General features: G+C 38.8%; 1 protein-coding gene across 2 annotated transcripts in view; it reads left to right on the top strand.

The window, feature by feature from the left end:
• DENND5B (DENN domain containing 5B) overlaps positions 1–19,779 on the top strand; it is a 191,112-nt gene that overhangs the window by 66,063 nt on the left and 105,270 nt on the right. Inside the window, exons 2-3 of one of the 2 annotated variants that reach the window (XM_037739863.1) lie at positions 11,454–11,519; positions 15,265–15,374. In XM_037739863.1, the coding sequence (XP_037595791.1) occupies positions 11,454–11,519; positions 15,265–15,374 (176 nt within the window). The remainder of the gene's footprint in view (positions 1–11,453; positions 11,520–15,264; positions 15,375–19,779) is intronic. The other variant, XM_037739864.1, reaches the window with a different exon arrangement.

Below are 19,779 nucleotides of genomic sequence, written 5' to 3'. Positions count from 1 at the left end.
GACAGGATCTCCCTCTGTCACCCAGGCTGGAGTGCAGTGGTATGGTAACAGCTCACTGCGGCCTCGAGTTCCAGGACTCAGGAGGTCCTCCTGCCTCAGCCTCCTGAGCAGCTGGGACTACAGGCATATACCACCATGCCTGTCTAATAAAAAAAAAAATTTTTTTTCAGAGATGGGGTCTCACTGTGTTGGCCAGGCTGGTCTCAAACTCCTGGGCTAAAGTGATTCCCCCCACCTCGACCTCCCAAAGTATTAGGATTACAGGCATGAGCCACCACCCCCAGCCCTGAGTAGAATTCTTAAAGATGTATAGGAGTCTAATAGGCAGAATTCTAAAAATATTCCCAAGCATTCTTGTCTTCTGGGTATTCAGTCAAAGAACAGTCTAGGTTCTGGTGTTAAGGAATTTTACAGATTTAATTAAGATTACTAATTAACTGACCCTAACATAAGGAGAGGTTCTTGAATTATCCAGGTGTGTCCAGTATAATCACAAGTCCTTAAAAGCAGAAAAACTCAACTGCTGCAGAAGACATAGAGAAGAAATTAGAGAGATTTCAAGTATAAGATGGTTTGATTTGAGATGTTGGGTGCTACATGCAAGGACCAAATAGATCCTAGGTGCTAAGAACAGCTGGCTGACAGCGTACAAGGAAACAGGGACCTTAGCTCTACAACCACAAGGAACTGAATTCCTCCAATAACCCCAGTGTGCTTGAAAGTGGATTTTTTTTTTTTTTTGATGGAGTTTTCGCTCTTGTTGCCCAGGCTGAAGTGCAGTGGTGCGATCTCCCCATCTTGGGTTCAAGTGATTCTCCTGCTTCAGCCTCCCAAGTAGCTGGGATTACAGGCATACATCACCACGAATGGCTAATTTTGTATTTTTAGTAGAGACGGGGTTTCTCCATTTGGTTAGGCTGGTCTCAAACTCCTGACCTCAGGTGATCCGCCTGCCTTGGCCTCCCAAAGTGCTGGGATTACAGGTATGAGTCACCACGCCTGGCCTGAAAGTGAATTCTTTAGCTGGGAGTGGTGGCGGGTGCCTGTAGTCCCAGCTACCCAGGAGGCTGAGGCAGGAGAATTGCTTGAACCTGGGAAGCAGAGGTTGCAGTGAGCTAAAATTGCGCCGCTGCACTCCAGCCTGGGCGACAGAACGAGACCCTGTCTCAAAAAACAAAACAAAACAAAACAAAAAAGAGTGGATTCTTCTTCAGAGCCTCCAGAAAGGAATGCAGCCCTGTCAACAGGATGGTTTCCGTATTGTCAGACTTAAGAGAGTAAAGGAGTCAGCTGAGCCATGCTGTGCCAGAGTTCTGGATCATGGAAAATGTGAAATAATAAATGTGGGTGTGTTGAGCTGCTAAGGTCATAATAACTTAGGGCAACAGAAAATTATTACAGGGAGAAGATGTTTCAGACACAAGAAGTCTAGCAAGGACCCATAGGACATCGTACTTACAAGGGAACTGCATGTCATTTGTCATGGCTCAAATGCAGGAGTCTCAGAAATTAAAGGGGAAAAGTAGGTCCAGCAAGATCATGGTGGTCCTCAAATGCCATCTCAGGAATCTGGACTTTACTAGGCAGCGAGTGAATTTGTGAGACTGGTATCTTAGTTCATGTTGATTTTTCCCAAGGAGATAAGATTAATTCTCTGTCTCCTTCAAGTTTGTTCAAACATCACTTTCTCAAGGAGGACCAACTTGATCACCCTACCTAATACTGCAACTTGTGCTGTGTACTGCCGGCTTGTCTCACTTTATTCTTTTCTAACTTTCCATTGCACTTTTCATCTTCCAACATGCTATACAATTTATTATACTTACTGTCTGCCTCCTCTTAGAATGTAAACTGTGAGAGCAAGGATTTTTTGGGTCATTTTGCTCACTATGTTTTTCCAGTTATTTATTGTTGCATAATAAGCCGTCTCAAAATTTAGCCACTTAAAACAATAAGATACATTTTTAAATTATTCTTATTTATTTATTTGGAGATAGGGTCTTAACTCTGTCACCTAGGCTGCAGTTCAGTGGCACAATCATTAGCTCACTGTAGTCTCTAACTCCTGGGCTCAAGCAGTCCTCCTGCCTTAGCTTCCCAAGTAGCTACATCTGTAGGCATACAGAACTATGGATCTGTCCCCTTAGAATGCCTCGGCCTCCCAAAGTGTTGGGATTATAGGTGTGAACCGCCACACCTGGCCAAAGTAACTCCTCTTTAGGGATGAATAAGTGGATAATAATGCTTAGATGGCTACATGAATTGTGGCACTGTCAACAGAGGAAAAGCTTTGAGGGGAAAAATGAGCTCAGTTGTGGAAACATGGATGTTGAGGCTGCTGAGTCCGAGACAGCAAGCTGAGATTCTTTGTGGATAGTAAAAATCATGAATTGAAACTCAGGGCTGGGGATCATCTTGAGGATTTTCTTTTTATGTTTTTCTGATGCGGGAAGAGTTTGTTTTTTCCATGGAGAAGAGGAAAATTCTGATCCCTTCACTTCACTTTTTTCTTTTTGCTTGTTTTATGTTAATTTTGACAACTTCAGAAACTGGTTAAAATGGCTTGGACCTCACCCTGCCAAAGGGACTAGACATTTTTTCTATTTCTAAAAAGTATGTTGGATAGTAGCTTTGAGAATCACAGGCTCTTATGGAACTGGGAGAATCTTAGTCATCTTATAGGTCACTGTTCTCCTCCTGATGTATGTGACATGTGATTTTCAGTCTGTGCAGAACCTCAATACGATGTTAAGATCTGGAGCTTCTAACACCAAATATAGTAGGGGAGGGCTTTGAAGGCCTTTAGATGAAAGGCCACACACTAATGCAGAGAGAGTCAGATAACCATTTCTGCTTAGCAAAAATCACATCAACTGAACATGTTAAGCTACCAACAACTTCAGTTAATTGTTAGAATAATGGGACTTCTGTTTGATTCTTATAGGAAGATTTTCTTTCCCACTGAGTCTTGTTTCTAACATATTTAACTCAATTTGTTTATGTTAGAATAATTTCATAGACCACGAGACAGAATGGTCTATTTACTAATAGACTGCATTTACTTTTTTTTTTTCTTTAAGATGGAGTCTCGCTGTGTTACCCAGGCTGGAGTGCAGTGGTACAGTCTCGACTCACCGCAACCTCTGCCTCCCGAGTTCAAGCGATTCTCCTGCCTCAGCTTCCTGAGTAGCTGGGATTATAGGCGCCCACCAGCACGCCCAGCTAATTGACTGCATTTACTACTGTGATGTTTTACATTAGTAAAACAAATGTACCCTCTTATTCACCTTGTAATTTATGTCTTTCTTTTAGAGAACTTCGTTGATTTCTAATTTAGGAGGAAGAAAGTGGTATTTTTGTGTAAGTCACTTGATATCCCTATGTAAACTTAACTGAGTTCCTTGTGTTTTTGACCTCTTATAAAATTTTTTTTGGTGACAGTGTGTATTGGCAGCAAAAGTAGTTAATGGAAATGGAGGGAAAGGGCTGCTTTACCTCTGACCAAATGACTGCTTCTTTGAGGTATGCAGCAGGAAAGTTCGTTTGAATCATCTAAGCAGTGTTCCTCCATACGTTATTTGTCAGCCGTAAGTTTTTTAATGTTGAGTTACTTTCTTTTGTTCCAGAAGGCAAAGGGTAGTGTCTCTTTTAGTGTCTCTTTAGCAAAGAATATGTTCTTTAGTAACAGGGAAAGATTTGTTTTATATTGTATAATAAACTGTGACATGGATAATAATATATTTTCTCAGAAATACGTTGGATAAATAATTTCCGTAGAAGGTAGATACTTAAGAGTAATTAATAATATGTTTTTAATTTAGTGAGAAAATAATGTGTTTTATATAAGAGAAAACCCCTGCTACAAGACATTGTGATTTTCGCTAGGCTACTAGACCAGCATGTTCAGCCAGAACTAGAACGTCGTTTTCTTGGCTATAGTTATTATTTGAAAATCACTTAGATGTTCTTCAGAATAAAAACTATTTACTAAGCACTGGCAAACGCATGACATTTATTAATCTAAAAATTATTGGAACTCTTTCCTCTTAGAGTTTCATGTTAGCAGTTACAATACTTAAATTATTTTTTAAAGTTTTTTTCTTTAAATTTTATTAGTAGTATGACAAACATGGGCTAGGATCAAAGACTTTGTTTATTCTTTATTATCAGAGAACTCTAAATCTTGAATTTATTGCTGAGGTTGTTTTTGCAAGTAAATAATATACTGTCATGTTCTTTGATTGGTGGTAGGCTGCATAGCACCTAAAACTGTTGTATAATAATTTGGCCAGGTGCAGTGGCAAATGCTTTTAATCCCAGTGCTTTGGGAGGCCCACGCAGGATCACTTGAGGCCAGGAGATCAAGGCCAAGAGACATTTTTCTTTTTCTGTCTCTATGAAAAATAAAAATAAAAACTCATCTAGGCATGGTGGCATGCCCCTGTAGTCCTAGCTACCAGGAAGGCTGAGGCGGGAGTTCTCGGTTGCTCAGCTATGATTGCACTACTGCACTGCAGTCTGTGTCTTAAAAAAAGTAGGAATTTGTCTGATTTTTGACCATGTTTCCTGAACTTCTCAAACTCTTGGAATTTCCTGAGTGACAGGAATGTTATGCTAATCAGGTCACTAATGATGGGCCTCTGGACAGCTTCAGGATAGGAGCTGTCTCCGAAAGGACCAACCATGGTTGGAACTCTGAACCAGTCTGGTCTCTGAGAGGGAAAGGAGTTGGAGATTCAGCTTAGTCACGCAGCCAGTGACATAATCAGTCGTGCATATGTAGCAAGCCAGTAAAAACTCCGGACACTGAAACTTAGTGGAACTTCCTGCTTGGTATACATATTGACGTATGTGCAAGGGATGTGGGGAAGTAAGTGACATCCCCTTCTTCCACAAGAAGAGGGCATGGAAACTCTGCATTCTCTCCTTGATCTTACCCTATGTATCTCTTCATTTTATTGGTCCTTCTGATTTGTGTCCTTTGTAGGAAAACTGTAATTGTAAATATAGCACTTCCCTGAGCTCTGCAAGTTGTAGTGAATTTAGCATATCTGAGGGGCTTGTGGAAACTCTCAAATGTATAGCCAGCCTGTTAGAAGTGCAGGTAGCCTGGGACTTCCAAAGTGTGGCTGGTGTCTGAAATAAGGGCACTCTTATTTGGGACCATGTCCTTTAACTTGTGGGGTCTGTGCTAACTTTGGGTGGCTAATGAGAGAATCAGATTGCAGTACACTCAGTTGAGATTGAAACAGAATAATGCTGTGAGCTCTTGGTTTTCAGTGAATAAATTTTAGTAATTATTATAAAGTGTATTTAGGCTGGTCCAAGTGCAGTGGTGTTTATAACTAATTGATCACAGTTCAGTTACAGATTTCCTTGTTCCTTCTCCACTTCCACTGCTTCACATGACTACCCTTTAAAAAAATTAAAAAGAGAAAGTATGGTTAATGTTAGCTAAATATAACACAGCTCTTTAATTTCGATATAATCAAGGGGAAAGATACGGTGAATCTCTTAAAAACACAAAGCTTACTGGATTAATGTTGATATACTCTTATTAAAATCTTAATTAAGGCTAGGCTAGGTGGCTCATGCCTGTAATCCCAACACTTTGGGAGGCTGAGGCAGGCAGATCACTTGAGCCTAGAGGTTCAAGACCAGTACGGGCAACATGGCAAAACCCTGCCTCTACAAAAATGTTTAAAAAATTAGCCAGGCATGAAGGTATATGCCTGTAGTCTCAGCCATATGGGAGGCTGAGGTGGGAGGATCACATGAGCCTAAGAGGTCCAGGCCACAGTAAGCCATGATCGTGCCACTGAACTCCAGCCTGGACAACAGAATGAGACCCTGTCTCAAAAACAGAAATAAACAACAAAAAACAAACAAACTCTTAATTAAAATAAACTTGAATATTACCAGGATTTAAGTTTCTGTATTGTTGAATATTCATCTGCGGGGTCAGTGGATTTGCAGAGACTCCTCTAAGGTTCTTTTGTTTGATTCCTTTCATGACCATCACCCTAAACCTTCAAGTTTGCTGACTGGAATTGGGGGTTGTGTGTTTAGAAAGGATAACAGGCTTGTCATGGGCTAGAACCTATGGTCTTCATAAATAGCTTAGTAGGATATATGGCTTTTTCTATGAAAGATGGAGAACATGCATTAAAAATGGGCAAATTCTGGGGTGGGCATGGTGGCTCATGCCTGTAATTTCAGCACTGTGGGAGGCTGAGGTGGACAGATCACCTGAGGTCAGGAGTTTGAGACCAGCCTGACCAACATAGTGAAACCCTGCCTCTACTAAAAATAAAAAAATTAGTTGGTCATGGTGGTGCACCTATAGTCCCAGCTACTCAGTAGGCTGAGGCAGGAGAATCGCTTGAACCCAGGAGGCAGAGGTTGCAGTTAGCCGAGATTGCAATATTACATTCCAGCCTGGGTGACAGTGTAAGACTCTGTCTCAAAAAAAAAAAAAAAAAAAAAAAAAGGAGGGGAATTCTGCCCTATATTTGGAGAACTGTACTTGTATATTTAAACATGTAACAAGCAATGTAGAGAGTTGCCAACAGAAGCTACAGTATAGTCAGGCGTTAGTATTCTGGTCAGAAGGTCAAAACTAACACAAATAAAAACTCAGGCTAATAAACACATAAATAGCTAACTGTTGTTAATAACAACCCCATAATACTTCAGTGGCATGAGGCAATAAAAGTTTTTCTCATTCACGTTTAGTGTAATGTAGGCCAAGGTCGGAGGGGCTCTAGTTCACAGAGACATTTAGTGACCCAACTTTCTTCCACTTTGGGAACTTCCCATCTTTTAAGGCCTCCTTTGCATTTAGCTGATAGATGGCAGAGGAAAGATAGATTGTGTGCCTTGACCTGGAAATGACATTATTGCTGCCCACATTTCATTGGCAAGAACTAGTCATTTGACCCCCACCCAGCAGATTTTCTTGAAAACTTCTAGGCTCCTGAGGTTACCTGTCAGGACAGGAAGAGTGGGAAATAGTGTGAGACTTAGCTTTGTTTTGTGGAGAAAGTCTCTGGTCAGAAACAGGCTATGATGGAAGTGGGTAGTGAGGGACGGAACTTACTGGGGCCCTCTAGTGGGAAGGTTTGGGAAGGAGAGTGAGTGAAGAAGTATTTAACAGTGATGTTTGGGCTGAAAAATAGCACCAAGATTCATAAGTCTCAAAATTTCTTCTTCGCTTGCAACCCCACAAACATGTTATAGAAATCTCTCCCAGTAGCTTTGAGCTGGGATGGGTTCCCTACTTCCATTGCCAATTGAGAGGAAGCATGAAACAACTGGAAGGCCAGATCTCATGTTCCCATAGTGAAGAGAGATGTGTTCTTGGCATTCTAACATCATGTACGTTCATAGTATCAGACTCTTTATGCTATATTTTGTATATTTTATGGAGATTGAGAAATTTTGGGAGTTGAGTATTTCCAGAGCTTCCCATGTATGTTCTAGTATGTTAAGTTAAAAAATTAGTCACACTTGCTTTTTAATTATACATTATCTTTTTAAATATATGTCCTATAAAGTAGACTTTAAAGTCTAAACTTTATATAAATGGTGATTCACATTATAGCATCCCTGAATCTAATGCATTTATTTCACTGGAAATTCTCTGAAATATTTAAACTGAAGTTAATTGGGCTTTGGTAATCTAGAGACAAGGGTGAAATATTTGAATATGTAAATCTATTAAAATTATTTTTGCTTATGTGTACTTCTGTATATAACTGGTTAAATTTACCTGGAATAGCTTTCATGTCTCATTTTATTAATGATTTTATTTATAATTTCTAGGCTCCTGGGGTTACCTGTCAGGACAGGAAGAGAGGGAAATAGTGTGAGACTTAGCTTTGTTTTCTGAACAAAGTCTGTGGCCAGAAACAGACTATCAATGAGACATGAAAGCAAACATGATAAACCTCTTTGATAAAACCAGAAACTAGGGCTATATGAAGTAATTGGCACTATTGGTAAATATTCCTAGTGATAACCTGAACATAGCCAAGAGTTTCCCCGTTAATCAGGGGAAAATACAGCCTTAAGATAGGAGCTAGGCAATACTATTAGACCAGTTAATGGATTTGTTTCCTGACTTTGCATCTCATTTTGTGGAAGTGATTTTGAGTGCCAATTGTTTTGTTTGTCTTGAGGCAGAGTTTGGCCCTGTTGCTCAGGCTGGAGTGGATCACAGCTCACTGTAACCTCTACCTCCCAGGTTCAAGCCATCCTCCCACCTCAGCCTCCTGAGTAGCTGGGACTATAGGTGCTGGGACTAATGAGTAGCTGTTATCCCTATAAACTAAAGAGAAGAGAAATACCTGTAGTATATATTTAATGATTGAGGTCTACTTTTGGTATTCTTTCATGCTAGTCCCAATTTTAATAGTTGTTTGCCTCCCAGAAGTGTGCACATTCTGGAGGAGGGTCCTGACCTCTGTGCTCACTGGGGCACCCTCAACCAAGGACTTTGCGCATTGGATATTTGCCTGCTCAGAGCTCTATCCATGACCATGGGTGTCAGTTCTCAGCCCTGGCTGTCCCTCAGAGATCCAAGTAACTACTGATGATTTCAGAGCTCTCTTAGATATTTGTAATAAATCGATTCCTTTGTTACTCCAGGAGGGTGTAGGCAGCTTTCTCAGCCTTTTGGTGGTGTTTTTGTTGGGGGGAGAGCATGAAAAGTTTCTATAAACCTTGTTTGGGATATTCAACTCTCACAGTATCTGTGGGTAAGTAGCCCCCCAGCATAGAAGCTTACTGTTTGTTGCTCTCCTTGGGTCATCAAACCTTGGGGTGTGGATAGCAAGCTCTCTTGGCCATTGGTACCCTACATTATCATTATTTGACTATTTAAACTAAAGACTCTGACATGTTTTTAAAGATGTCTGAAAGTTGTAGACATCCGAGTAACCAATAAAAGACATTCAAAAGTTTTAACACCCTTCAAAGCTGCTAAGTTACAGAGCTCTATTGTGAATTTATTATTAGCCTGTGTCTTTACAGTAGCAAACTTTCCTCCAAGAATTGACACTTCATAATTATGCTTAGGAATATCATTAATTAAGTGGCATCTCCGTATAAAGCAAATTTCAGCTTATGTTTGCATTGATAAACATGATTTATAAAAGGTAGATTACTTATAAGATTACTTATATACTGGTGTTTTTACCTTAAACATTGGAATGTAATTTCTAAAATATAATTGTTTTTCTAGACCAGTTTTAGATTGACAGAAAAATTGAGAATAGAATTTCCATTCTCTCCCCCAACCCCTGCCACCAACACACACACATAATTTCCCTATCATTAACCTCTTATAGTAGTATGGTACATTAGTTATAATTAATGAATAACTATTGATACATTATTGCTAACTAAAGTCTACAGTCTATTTAAATTTCTTTCTCTCTCTCTTTTTTTTTTTTTTTTTTTTTTTGAGACGGAGTTTCACTCTTGTCACCCAGACTGGAGTGCAATGGCGCTATCTCGGCTCACTGCAACCTCCTCCTCCAAGGTTCAGGCGGTTCTGCCTCAGCCTCCCAAGTAGCTGGGACTATAGGCATGCAGCACCATGCCTGACTAATTTTGTATTTTTAGTAGACACAGGGTTTTGCCATGTTGGCCAGGCTGATTCTGAACTCCTGACCTCAGGTGATCCACCCACCTTGGCCTCCCAAAGTACTGGGATTACAGGCATGAGCCACCACGCCCAGCCTCTGTTTAGATTTCTTCAGTTTTTAATTAATGTTTTTATATTAGCCTGTTCTCATGCTGCTAATAAAGACATACCCAAGACTGGGCAATTTATAAAGGAAAGAGGTTGAATTGACTCACATTTCCACAGGGCTGGGAAGGCCTTAGGAAACTTACAATTGTGGTAGAAGGGGAAGCAAACACGTTCTTTTTCACATGGTGGCAGCAAGGAGAAGTTCAGAGTGAAGTGGAGGAAAGCCCCTTATAAAACCATGAGATTTTGTGAGAACTTCCTATCCCAAGAACAGCATGGAGGTAACCGCCCCCAAGACTGAATTACTTCTCACTGGGTCCCTCCCATGACATGTGGGGAATATGGGAACTACAATTCAAGATGAGATCTGAAGACACAGCCAAACCATATCAGTCTTTTTTTTGTTGTTGAGGTATCCTATCCACATAAGTTGTCATGTCTACTTAGGCTCCTTTTGGCTATGACAGAATCTCAGACTTTCATTGCTTTTGTTGTCCTTGATAGTTTTCATGAATACTTACCAGATATATTATAGGTTACTCCTTGGAATTTCATGTTTTTCTCATGATTAGACTGGAGTTTTGGAATTTGTGATAAGACTGTTAAACCTTGTAAGGGTTTGCCAGACTCTCTTCCAAAGTGGCCATACCAATTTGCATTCTCATCAGCAATGAGTGAGAATTACTGTTACTTCATATATATGTCAATATTTGGTATAGTCAGCTTTTGGGACTTAAGCCATTCTAATCAGCATGCAGTGGTTGGGATGTAATTTTTTTTTCTTTTTTTGAGGCAGTCTTACTTTGTCACCCAGGCTGGAGTGCAGTGGCACGATCTCAGCCCACTACAACCCCCGCCTCCTGGGTTCAAGCAATTTTCCTGCCTTGGCTTCCCAAGTAGCTGGGATTATGGGCACCCACCACCACACCCAGCTAATTTTCGTATTTTTAGTAGAGACGAGGTTTCACCATGTTGGCCAGGCTGGTCTCGAATGCCTGACCTCAAGCAATCCACCTGCCTTAGCCTCCCAAAGTGCTGGGATTACTGGTGTGAGCCAACATGCCTGGCCAGGATGTAATTTTTAAAATTGGTCATTTAGTCTTACTGTCATACTTTTTAGGTTGAGCCAAAATGAGCCTTTAGGATTAGGATTTCCTAATCCAAAAATCTGAGATCCATAATGCTCCAAAATTTGAAATTTTGAGTGACAGTATTCTGATTTTGTAATTAAGGATTCTCAACCTGTAAATATAAGAGTCTTTAAGCCCTCTTGGCAAGTATTTCAAAATCTGAAACAAATAGATATCCAAAACCCTTCTTTGTCCTAAGCATTTTGGATAAGGGATACTCAACTTGTATTATATCTGACTATAGAAACATTAGCTTTCTCCTAATACTCCTCTTTAAGCATTAAGAAGAGAGTATGTGTGCTGTTTCCCATGCGAAAAACTGTTACAGATATTTAATAGCATTTCACTTATTTTGTTAAAATTGCCTATTCTCTTTGCTTTCATTACTAATCCCTTATCAGCTGCATTCCGTTGGTGTTAAGCTCCACTCTGATGTTAATGTCTCCTGTTTAATTGCTTTTGGTTAATTATTTAATCTCATTTTCCATTCTTCAAAGTCATTTTTGCTTTTTGTTTGTTTTTGTTTATTTGTTCATAAAGCTTTTTGTTTCTGTTACATTATGTAGTTTTGTACCAATGGCTAGAAGCAGATCGTCATGGCAAGAGCCAAGATGCTGCAAATACGACTTCAGGTAAAAATAAAATTTAAAACAAGGATGGGCTGTTATAAATCATTATTTTAATTGATCCCAAGCCCATTATAAATGTTCCTTTATCCAGTTTTGTGTGGTCAAACTTATAGATGTTATTTTGTTTCTCTTCTCTCATCTGCATCTTAATTTTCATAAAGACCTCTTTTGCTTCAACCTTGAAAACGTGTATTCAGTAGTCTTTAAGCTCTCTTGGCAGATATTTCCTTTTCCTGCTTTCTTAGGAGGAAAGGATTAATTGCAGCTTCAATTTAGTAGGAGGTTATGTGGCAGTATTAGTTGGAGTTAAGTTGATATGTATGTAGCAGTCATACAAATTTATAGTCCTTGTTTGTTTCAAAATAGTATTTAAAAGGCAAACTTTAAGTACAGGATGCTTATGTGATTTTCATTTCCTGGGAATCCAACTTCTTAGATTTGGTTATTCTCCCGTTTTTTTCCCAGCAGTAAATTCTAAATTAAGAGGTTTATAAAACATGTGTTTAAAATGAGAAGTATAGGTTGTTCCTCCATCTCTCATCTCCAAAAGTCATCACCAAGATTCTCTTCTTTTGACTGGTACTAGGAGGAATAGCTACATCCACTCATTTCTAAATTTTTTTTTCTTTTTTATGAGATAGATTCTCAACCAGGCTGGAGTGCAGTGGCATGATATTGGCTCACTGCAACCTCCGCCTCCTGGGTTCAACCGATTCTCCTTCCTCCACCTCCTGAGTATTACAGGTGCATGCCACCATGGCTGGCTAATTTCTGTATTTTTAGTGGAGACAGGATTTCGCCACGTTGGCCAGGCTGGTCTTGAACTCCTGACCTCAAGTGAGCCACCTCCCTCAGCCTCCCAATGTGCTGGGATTACAGGCGTGAGCCACCGTGCCTGGCCCATTTCTAAATTCTTAATAGCGATATCAGATTTCTAAATAATTGGTTCTTCCCCTAATATTCTTCCAAATCATATTTGCCAAGACAGCTATGTGTATATATAACAGTAATCTTTCTTGTTATCCCTTTTTAAGCAGTCTAATAAGCAAGTGGTGTTGGTGGTGGTTTTGCTTTTCTTCTGTTAGATTTATGTTACTATTTTGTGGCTTTTTTGTTTTTGTAAAATTATTTCTTTCTGGAAGTGGTTTCCTTATCACTGATTCTTTGTGCCTCAAGAAGGTGCAATGTTCCTTAGTTAACAGAACAATTATATTGAGAATGGCACTTTCATTACCTTTCTGATGTATCTCCTGTCCCGTTAATAACTTGATACATGAATGAAGATGTTATTTTAACTATACACAGGCAGAATTGAATTAAAAGGTAAGTGTTGCAAGGAGTTATATGATAGGTTTTATCTTGTTTCTTCTGCTCCTGCAGTGTTTCATATTTTATTTACATTTATGGATAATAAAAGCAAGTATTTTTGGTGTTAGAAGGTAGGTGAAGGAGAGGGTTTTGTTTTTTTTCTTTTGAGACAGTCTTGCTCTGTCACCCAGACTGGAGTGTAGTAGCATAGTCTCGGCTTACTGCAACCTCCACCTTATAGGTTCAAGTGATTCTCCTGCCTCATCCTCCTGAGTAGCTGGAATTAACAGGCACCTGCCACCACGCCGGGCTAATTTTTGTATTTTTAGTAGAGACGGGATTTCATCTGGTTGGCCATGCTGGTCTCGAACTCCTGACCTCGGGGTCTGCCTGTCTCAACCTCCCAAAATGCTGGACTTACAGGCATGAGCCACTGTGCCTGGCCAGGAGAAAGTTTCTTGATGGCTGTATATCATGAGGATACTCTGTTGCTGTGTCAGTACACAGTCAGCAGCATAGACTTTTAGAACTGGGAGGAATTTTGGTTTTTCTCTAAAGTGAAATGAAAAGTAACTTTTTAAAATTAAATAATGTTTATTAAAATAGAGATACGGTTTCACTATGTTGCCAGGCTGGTCTCAAATTCCTGGGCTCGAGAGATTTGCCCACCTCGGCCTCCCAAAGTGCTGAGATTACAGTCATGAGCCACCATGTCTGGCCAAGTAATTTTTGTTTAAATGAAGAAGTGAATAATTTGAACTTTCTTAATGTTTACGGAAAAATCTAGCATCAGCTTAAAAATATCATTGACTCTTCCTGAAATCAATTCTAAGCCCTGAATCTTTTCTTCAGCCACATTGACTCTCATAGACAGTTTCACATTCCTCTGTTGACTTTTTGATGCTTACATACTCTAGAAGCATCTTGCAAAAATTGATAAACTCTCCTTAGGGATGTCTTTGACAGTTTCTTTTCTAGAAATGAATGCTCTCAACTCTTAGAAGATGGAAGTATGGAGAATAAATACACAGAGATGAAATGTTTGCCTAAATAAGTCAGAGGAATCTAAAGAAAATAATGATCATTAACCAAGGACTTCAATTAGAAATAGTAGTTTAGTTGCCTCAACAAATATATTTAAATTATGTGTCCTTGTTCAAAAAAGTTCCTGTGTATTTTATATTGCAGTCTACAGCAAGATTTTTTAGTGTGACTTTTCCCTCCTCCTGTGATCTGTTTTGCATTCAGAGGTGTTTCTATTCATATTTTTACCCAAAATGGAAACTGAGTTTAACTAGAAGTTAAAAACAACTCATAGATCAAATTGCTTTGTGACATTTTTAATTGTATAAATACTGGTAAGTGACATTTATCTTCTGCTGTAATAGCTAGTATTTTGCACTTAATTAGAACTTTAAAAGTAGGAAAACCGAACACAATAAAATTGTTTCAAGGTTTTCTAGTTCTTTGATCCCAAATTCTTGACATTGGGAATTTAAGATCCATCTACATTAAAATATTTCATGAAACCAATAAGTCTTACTCTGGTTGAGGAGGTAAAAACAAACAAACAAGAAAAAAACAAACAAAAAAAACACACCTGATAGCTATTACTGAATTTTCATTTTTTTACTTTAAAAAAAATTTTTTTAATTAAAAAACAAAAAAAAATGGGGTCTCACCATGTTGCCCAGTCTGGTTTCAAACTCCCGGGCTCAAGCAATCCTCCTGCCTCAGCCTCTCAAAGTGCTGGGATTACAGGTGTGAGCTACTGTGCCTGGCCTGAATTTTCTTATATATAATTAAAATGTAGCCTACTTTTATCTTTCCAGAATTTTGCCAGATAATGAATTTGACTTAGGATAGCTCATTTATTTTTAAAAGGTTAGTGTGTTTAATGTGTTCTATTCTACTAAACAGGTTGACTCAGCAATGTTTCTAATTCTGTTAATTTTGTTACTTAAGAACCTGGATATGCAATCACATTTCTCAGAGATTTCCATGGAAACTCAAGCAAAATTGCCTCCTTGGAGCACTGCAGCATGGGGTCTAAGTGTGTATAAAATTTCAGGATCATAAGATGTATGATTAGCTTAATACAAGATATTTCTTTACTGAAGTAAATGTTTTCATATAGTTTTTTATTACCACACATTGAAATGTGAACAATAATTAGGGTATAGTAATGATTATAACACCATATCTTGAATTTTAGTATCAATTGAGTAGCCAGTATTTTAAAATTCAGATTATAAAGTTTTAAATGCTGACCCATTAACAGTTTTTTAGTTGTCCATTGGGATTTTATAACTTGGTTAGAGGTAGAAATTGAATCAGATCTCAACATTATCAGTCAGTAGTTCTATAAAATAAATATAAAATTGTGACATGCTTTTGAAACAGTCCTACATATTAACTATGTATTAATTATTTGTTGTAGGTGAAAATTTTGACCAGAGTCCTTTGAGAAGAACATTCAAATCCAAAGTTCTCGCCCACTATCCTCAGAATATAGAATGGAACCCTTTTGATCAAGATGCGGTAAACATGGTGTGTGTTTTATTTCCCCTCATTTTCTCTTTAGCCTTGTTTTTATATTAAGATGAAGGTAGTGACTGTATTTTGAATGTCTACCTTATTTCATTTAATTTATTCTTTAAGTGATTTTATAAGAAATGTGATACTGTCCTCATTTTACAGATGTGGAAGCTGAAGCTCAGAGAAGGAAGTTACTTGTCCAGGGTTTCCATAGCTGATAAGTTTATACAGTAGACCCTAAAAGCTCATTTTAGTTTCCTACTATTAAACTGTGTTGTGTGTTTATATTAATACATAGAAGCTTTGATAAACAGTGATATTACTTTATTGGCCTGAGAGGAGCCTGATAGAAAGAGCCTGGTTACAGTTTTTATATTTCAAGGAATGTTGTATGGTAGGCCTGTAATTTCTCATCTTTGCAGACAATGTAAAGACAAAAAGAAACTTAATTGTGTCATTTGATGTAGTAGGAATCTGAATTTTTTATGATTGTTACCGGTGGAGGGTGTCCAGGTTCTTGGCATCTTGAACAAAGAATTGGACAAAACATACATACAAAGCAAAGAAAGAATGAAGCAGCAAAAACAAGATTTATTTAAAATGAAAGTACAATCCACAGGGTGGGAGCAGGCCCAAGCAAGCAGCTCAAGAGCCCATTATAGAATTTTCTGGGGCTTAAATACCCTCTAGAGGTTTTCCATTGGTTACTTGGTATACACTTTATGTAAATGAAGTAATGGCCCACGATCAGTCTGATTGGTTGTGGGAGGATACCAATCAGAGGCTGAAGCAAAGTTATACCCTGTGCAAACATTTGAGAGGCTGAGGTGAAGTTACAAAGTTATACTCCTATACAAATGAAGACTTGGCCCACAACCATCCTGATTGGTTGTGGGAGGGGACCAATCAGAGGTACTTTCAATTTTGCATCTGCCATGCAGAAAAAGGGTGGTGGGGGTTACAAAGGGAGTAGCCACTGGTCCTTCTGCTACTTGGGCATGGAAAGCTGGGGTTTTCCTGTTGATTTAGTTCTAGAAAGTCAGCCTGAATCGGCCTTATGTCCTCTGCCTCCAGACCCTATTCTACCTCATAATGAGTTACCAGTGTTGATTAAGTTTCTCTTTTATCCCTGCATGATGATGTGCTTCTGTAATCCCAGCTATTCAGGAGGTTGAGTCAGTGTGATTGCTTGAGCCCAGGAGTTTGAGCTCATGGGCACCATAGCAAGACCCTGTCTCAAAATAGGTGGGTAGGTATAGGTAGGTAGGTAGATAGATGATTAATAGATAGGTAGGTAGATAGATTAATATATAGGTAGGTCGATAGATTAATAGATAGATAGATAGACAGACAGATAGACAGACAGAGACCACTATGGGCACAATAGCAAGACCGTGTCTCAAAATAGGTAGGTAGGTAGGTAGATAAATAGAAGATAGAGAGTTAGTCTCCTTGAGAGGTTCTTAGAAATAAAGTAGGTCATAGTTTTCAGATTATTTAGGAAGGGCCCTTCTTAGATGACTGAATAATATTTTAGATGTCCATAAACTCTGTGATTATATAATTCATGGGGTCCGAAAGTAAGGAGATACCAGGCATGATAGATATAGAAATGAAATGAGTATATACATAAGAATGGAAAAAATAAAGAAAAAGATACAGAAATGATTAAAGGTGAACTGAGACACTGTGATACCCATTGCTCTTTTTGAGTTGTTTTGTTTTTGTTTTTTGTTTTTGAGACAGAGTCTCACTCTGTCGCCCAGGCTGGAGTGCAGTGGCACAATCTTGGCTCACTGCAACCTCCACCTCCCGGGTTCAAGTGCTTCTCCTGCCGCAGCCTCCCAAGTAGCTGGAATTACGGGCTCACACCACTATGCCCAGCTAATATTTTGTATTTTTAGTAGAGACAGAGTTTCACCATGCTGGCCGTGCTGATCTCGAACTCCTGGCCTCAAGTGATCTACCCTCCTTCAGTGTCCCAAAATGCTAGGATCATGAGCACATTCCACCATACCCAGCTAATTTTTGCATTTTTAGTAGAGATGAGGTTTTGCTATGTTGGCCAGTCTGGTCTTGTACTCCTGATCTCAAGTGATCCACCTGCCTCAGCCTCCCAAAGCACTGGGATTACAGGTGTGAGCCACTGCACTTGGCCTCTTTTTGAGTATTTTAAAGATAGTGTTAAAAGACTCCATTATAACCTGATAATTTTTTTTTTTTTTTTTTAAGACAGAGTCTTGCTCTATTGCCAGACTGTAGTGCAGTGGTGCAGTCCCGGCTCACTGCAACTTCCGTTTTCCGATTTCAAGCATTTCTCCTGCTTCGGCCTCACAAGTAGCTGGGACAACAGGCACACACCACCACGCTCAGCTAATTTTTTGTACTTTTAGTAGAGACGGGATTTCATCATGTTGGCCAGGATGGTCTCAATCTCTTGACCTCGTGATCTGCCCACCTCTGCCTCCCAGAGTGCTGGGATTACGGGCCCAGCTATAACCTGATAATCTAACAAAGGAAATTAATATTCAGTAGATGCCTGCTAGGTTTATTTTATACATGTTATTTTCACATGCATGTTTACATGTACCCAGTGAGAATTCTCATATTTTCAAAGGTTAAGTAATTTGCCCAAAGTTAGGCAGTAAGACTCAGAAGTTAAATCCAGATCATTTTTACTCTCTAGTTCACTTTTTATCTCATCTGCCATGCTGCCTCCCTAAAAGAAAAACTAAATAACTTAGTTTTGATCTGCACCAGAAGTATTATGGATCATGCTGGACCCTTTGTGGTATTTCTGTCTGTATCACAGTAAACTCTTTCTAGCCTTGACTTACTCAAGGGAGGGGATAGCATGGTGCTTTTTGTAAGGACAAATGCCTAAAGCACTTGGCACTTTGAATTTGATTCTTTACAGAGTACAGTATAGATATTTTCCTAAACTGTTACCCAATACTAAAATAATCAGGATGCCATTTTGCTGGAAGTTACTATTGTAGATGCCTAGCATCATCTTTGGTGAAGATTCTACTAAAAGATATTAAGTAGAACACAACCGTTAACTATCTTTATAAGACTTAGAAGAGTCCAGACAAGGATCTAACTAAAATAATCAAACAGCAGTGACAAAAAAATAACCTATGAGCTGCTTATGCAGCAAATTAACAGAACGACATTTAGGAAAAGAGTGTTTAAATCAAGCAGTGGAAAGCTGGATAAGAATGTGAATAGATCATAATACTTTATCTTCTTAAATTAGTAAGATATTTAAAAATATAACGTATTCTGTGAGAAATCAGAATGATATCCAAAATGAGGTTCTAGTCTGAGCAACATAGGGAGACCCTGTCTCTACAAAGAAAAAAACAAGTAGCTGGGTGTGGTGGCACATGCCTGTGGTCCCAGCTACTCTGGAGGCTGAGGTGGGAGGATCACTGGGGCCTGGGAACAAGTACGTTCTTACTATATGAATCCACAGTCATTTGGAACAAAATGCCACACTTGATGTGTTTTTTTTTTTTCTTCTAATCATTTGAATGAATTAGTAGTGAGATATTCATCATAGCTTTGGCTTCTATCTGTAAAACATTAATCTTTAAAAGTAATTATCAGCTTCCTTGATCTGTCTTTGATATTTTCTTTACTCCTTGCCCCTGAGGTTATTTTATGTAAGCAGCAAAAGTTTCCTCCTGAAGAATAATTGCAAAGACTGTGTTTTGACGGTTAAGCACCACATAGCATTTTTTTTATTGCTGAAACTCTAAAAGGATTTGCTTGTACTCCTGGAAAATCTCCGAAAAGCATCCCATTAAAGTAGTTTGCATTCAGGTCATAGATTTACTGCCTTTAATTTCCTTTTTGATTTACTGGTAAGTGCATTTGTATGAAGCTGTAATTTATTCCCACCTAAAGGTATAAAGCTTTGTCTTGCCTTTAGCAAAATCCCTGTGCAGTGAGTCATCACCTTCTGTAATATTAGTGATTCCTCTAACAAACAGCAGTGGTGCTTTCAATAAAAGATCATTAATTTCATATATAAATTAAGTACCCAAAGCAGCGAACTATGTATGTTTCATGTGTATGAGTGCAGTGCAAATAAAATAGAAAATAAATACAAGTGACAGGTGAAATAATTCCTGAATTAGTTTTTTTTCCCCTTCAGTTGCCGACTGAGAGATTTTTATGGAAAAAAATGTGAATATGACAGAACAGAAAAAACAATGCAATAAACAGTCATGTATTTGAGACAGACTCACTCTGTCACCCCGGCAGTGCAGTGGTATAATCTTGGCTCACTTACACCCTCTGCCTCCTGGGTTCAAGTGATTCTTATGCTTCAACCCCTCAAGTAGCTGGGATTATAGGCTCATACCACCACGCCTGGCTGATTTTTGTATTTCTAGTAGAGACAGGGTGT

Source organism: Cebus imitator, unplaced genomic scaffold (assembly GCF_001604975.1).
Source record: "Cebus imitator isolate Cc_AM_T3 unplaced genomic scaffold, Cebus_imitator-1.0 Scaffold76, whole genome shotgun sequence".
In the NCBI taxonomy this organism is placed as follows: Eukaryota; Metazoa; Chordata; class Mammalia; order Primates; family Cebidae; genus Cebus; species Cebus imitator.
The sequence above is the reverse complement of the archived record's forward strand: the minus strand, read 5'-3'. Positions and strand labels throughout refer to the sequence as shown.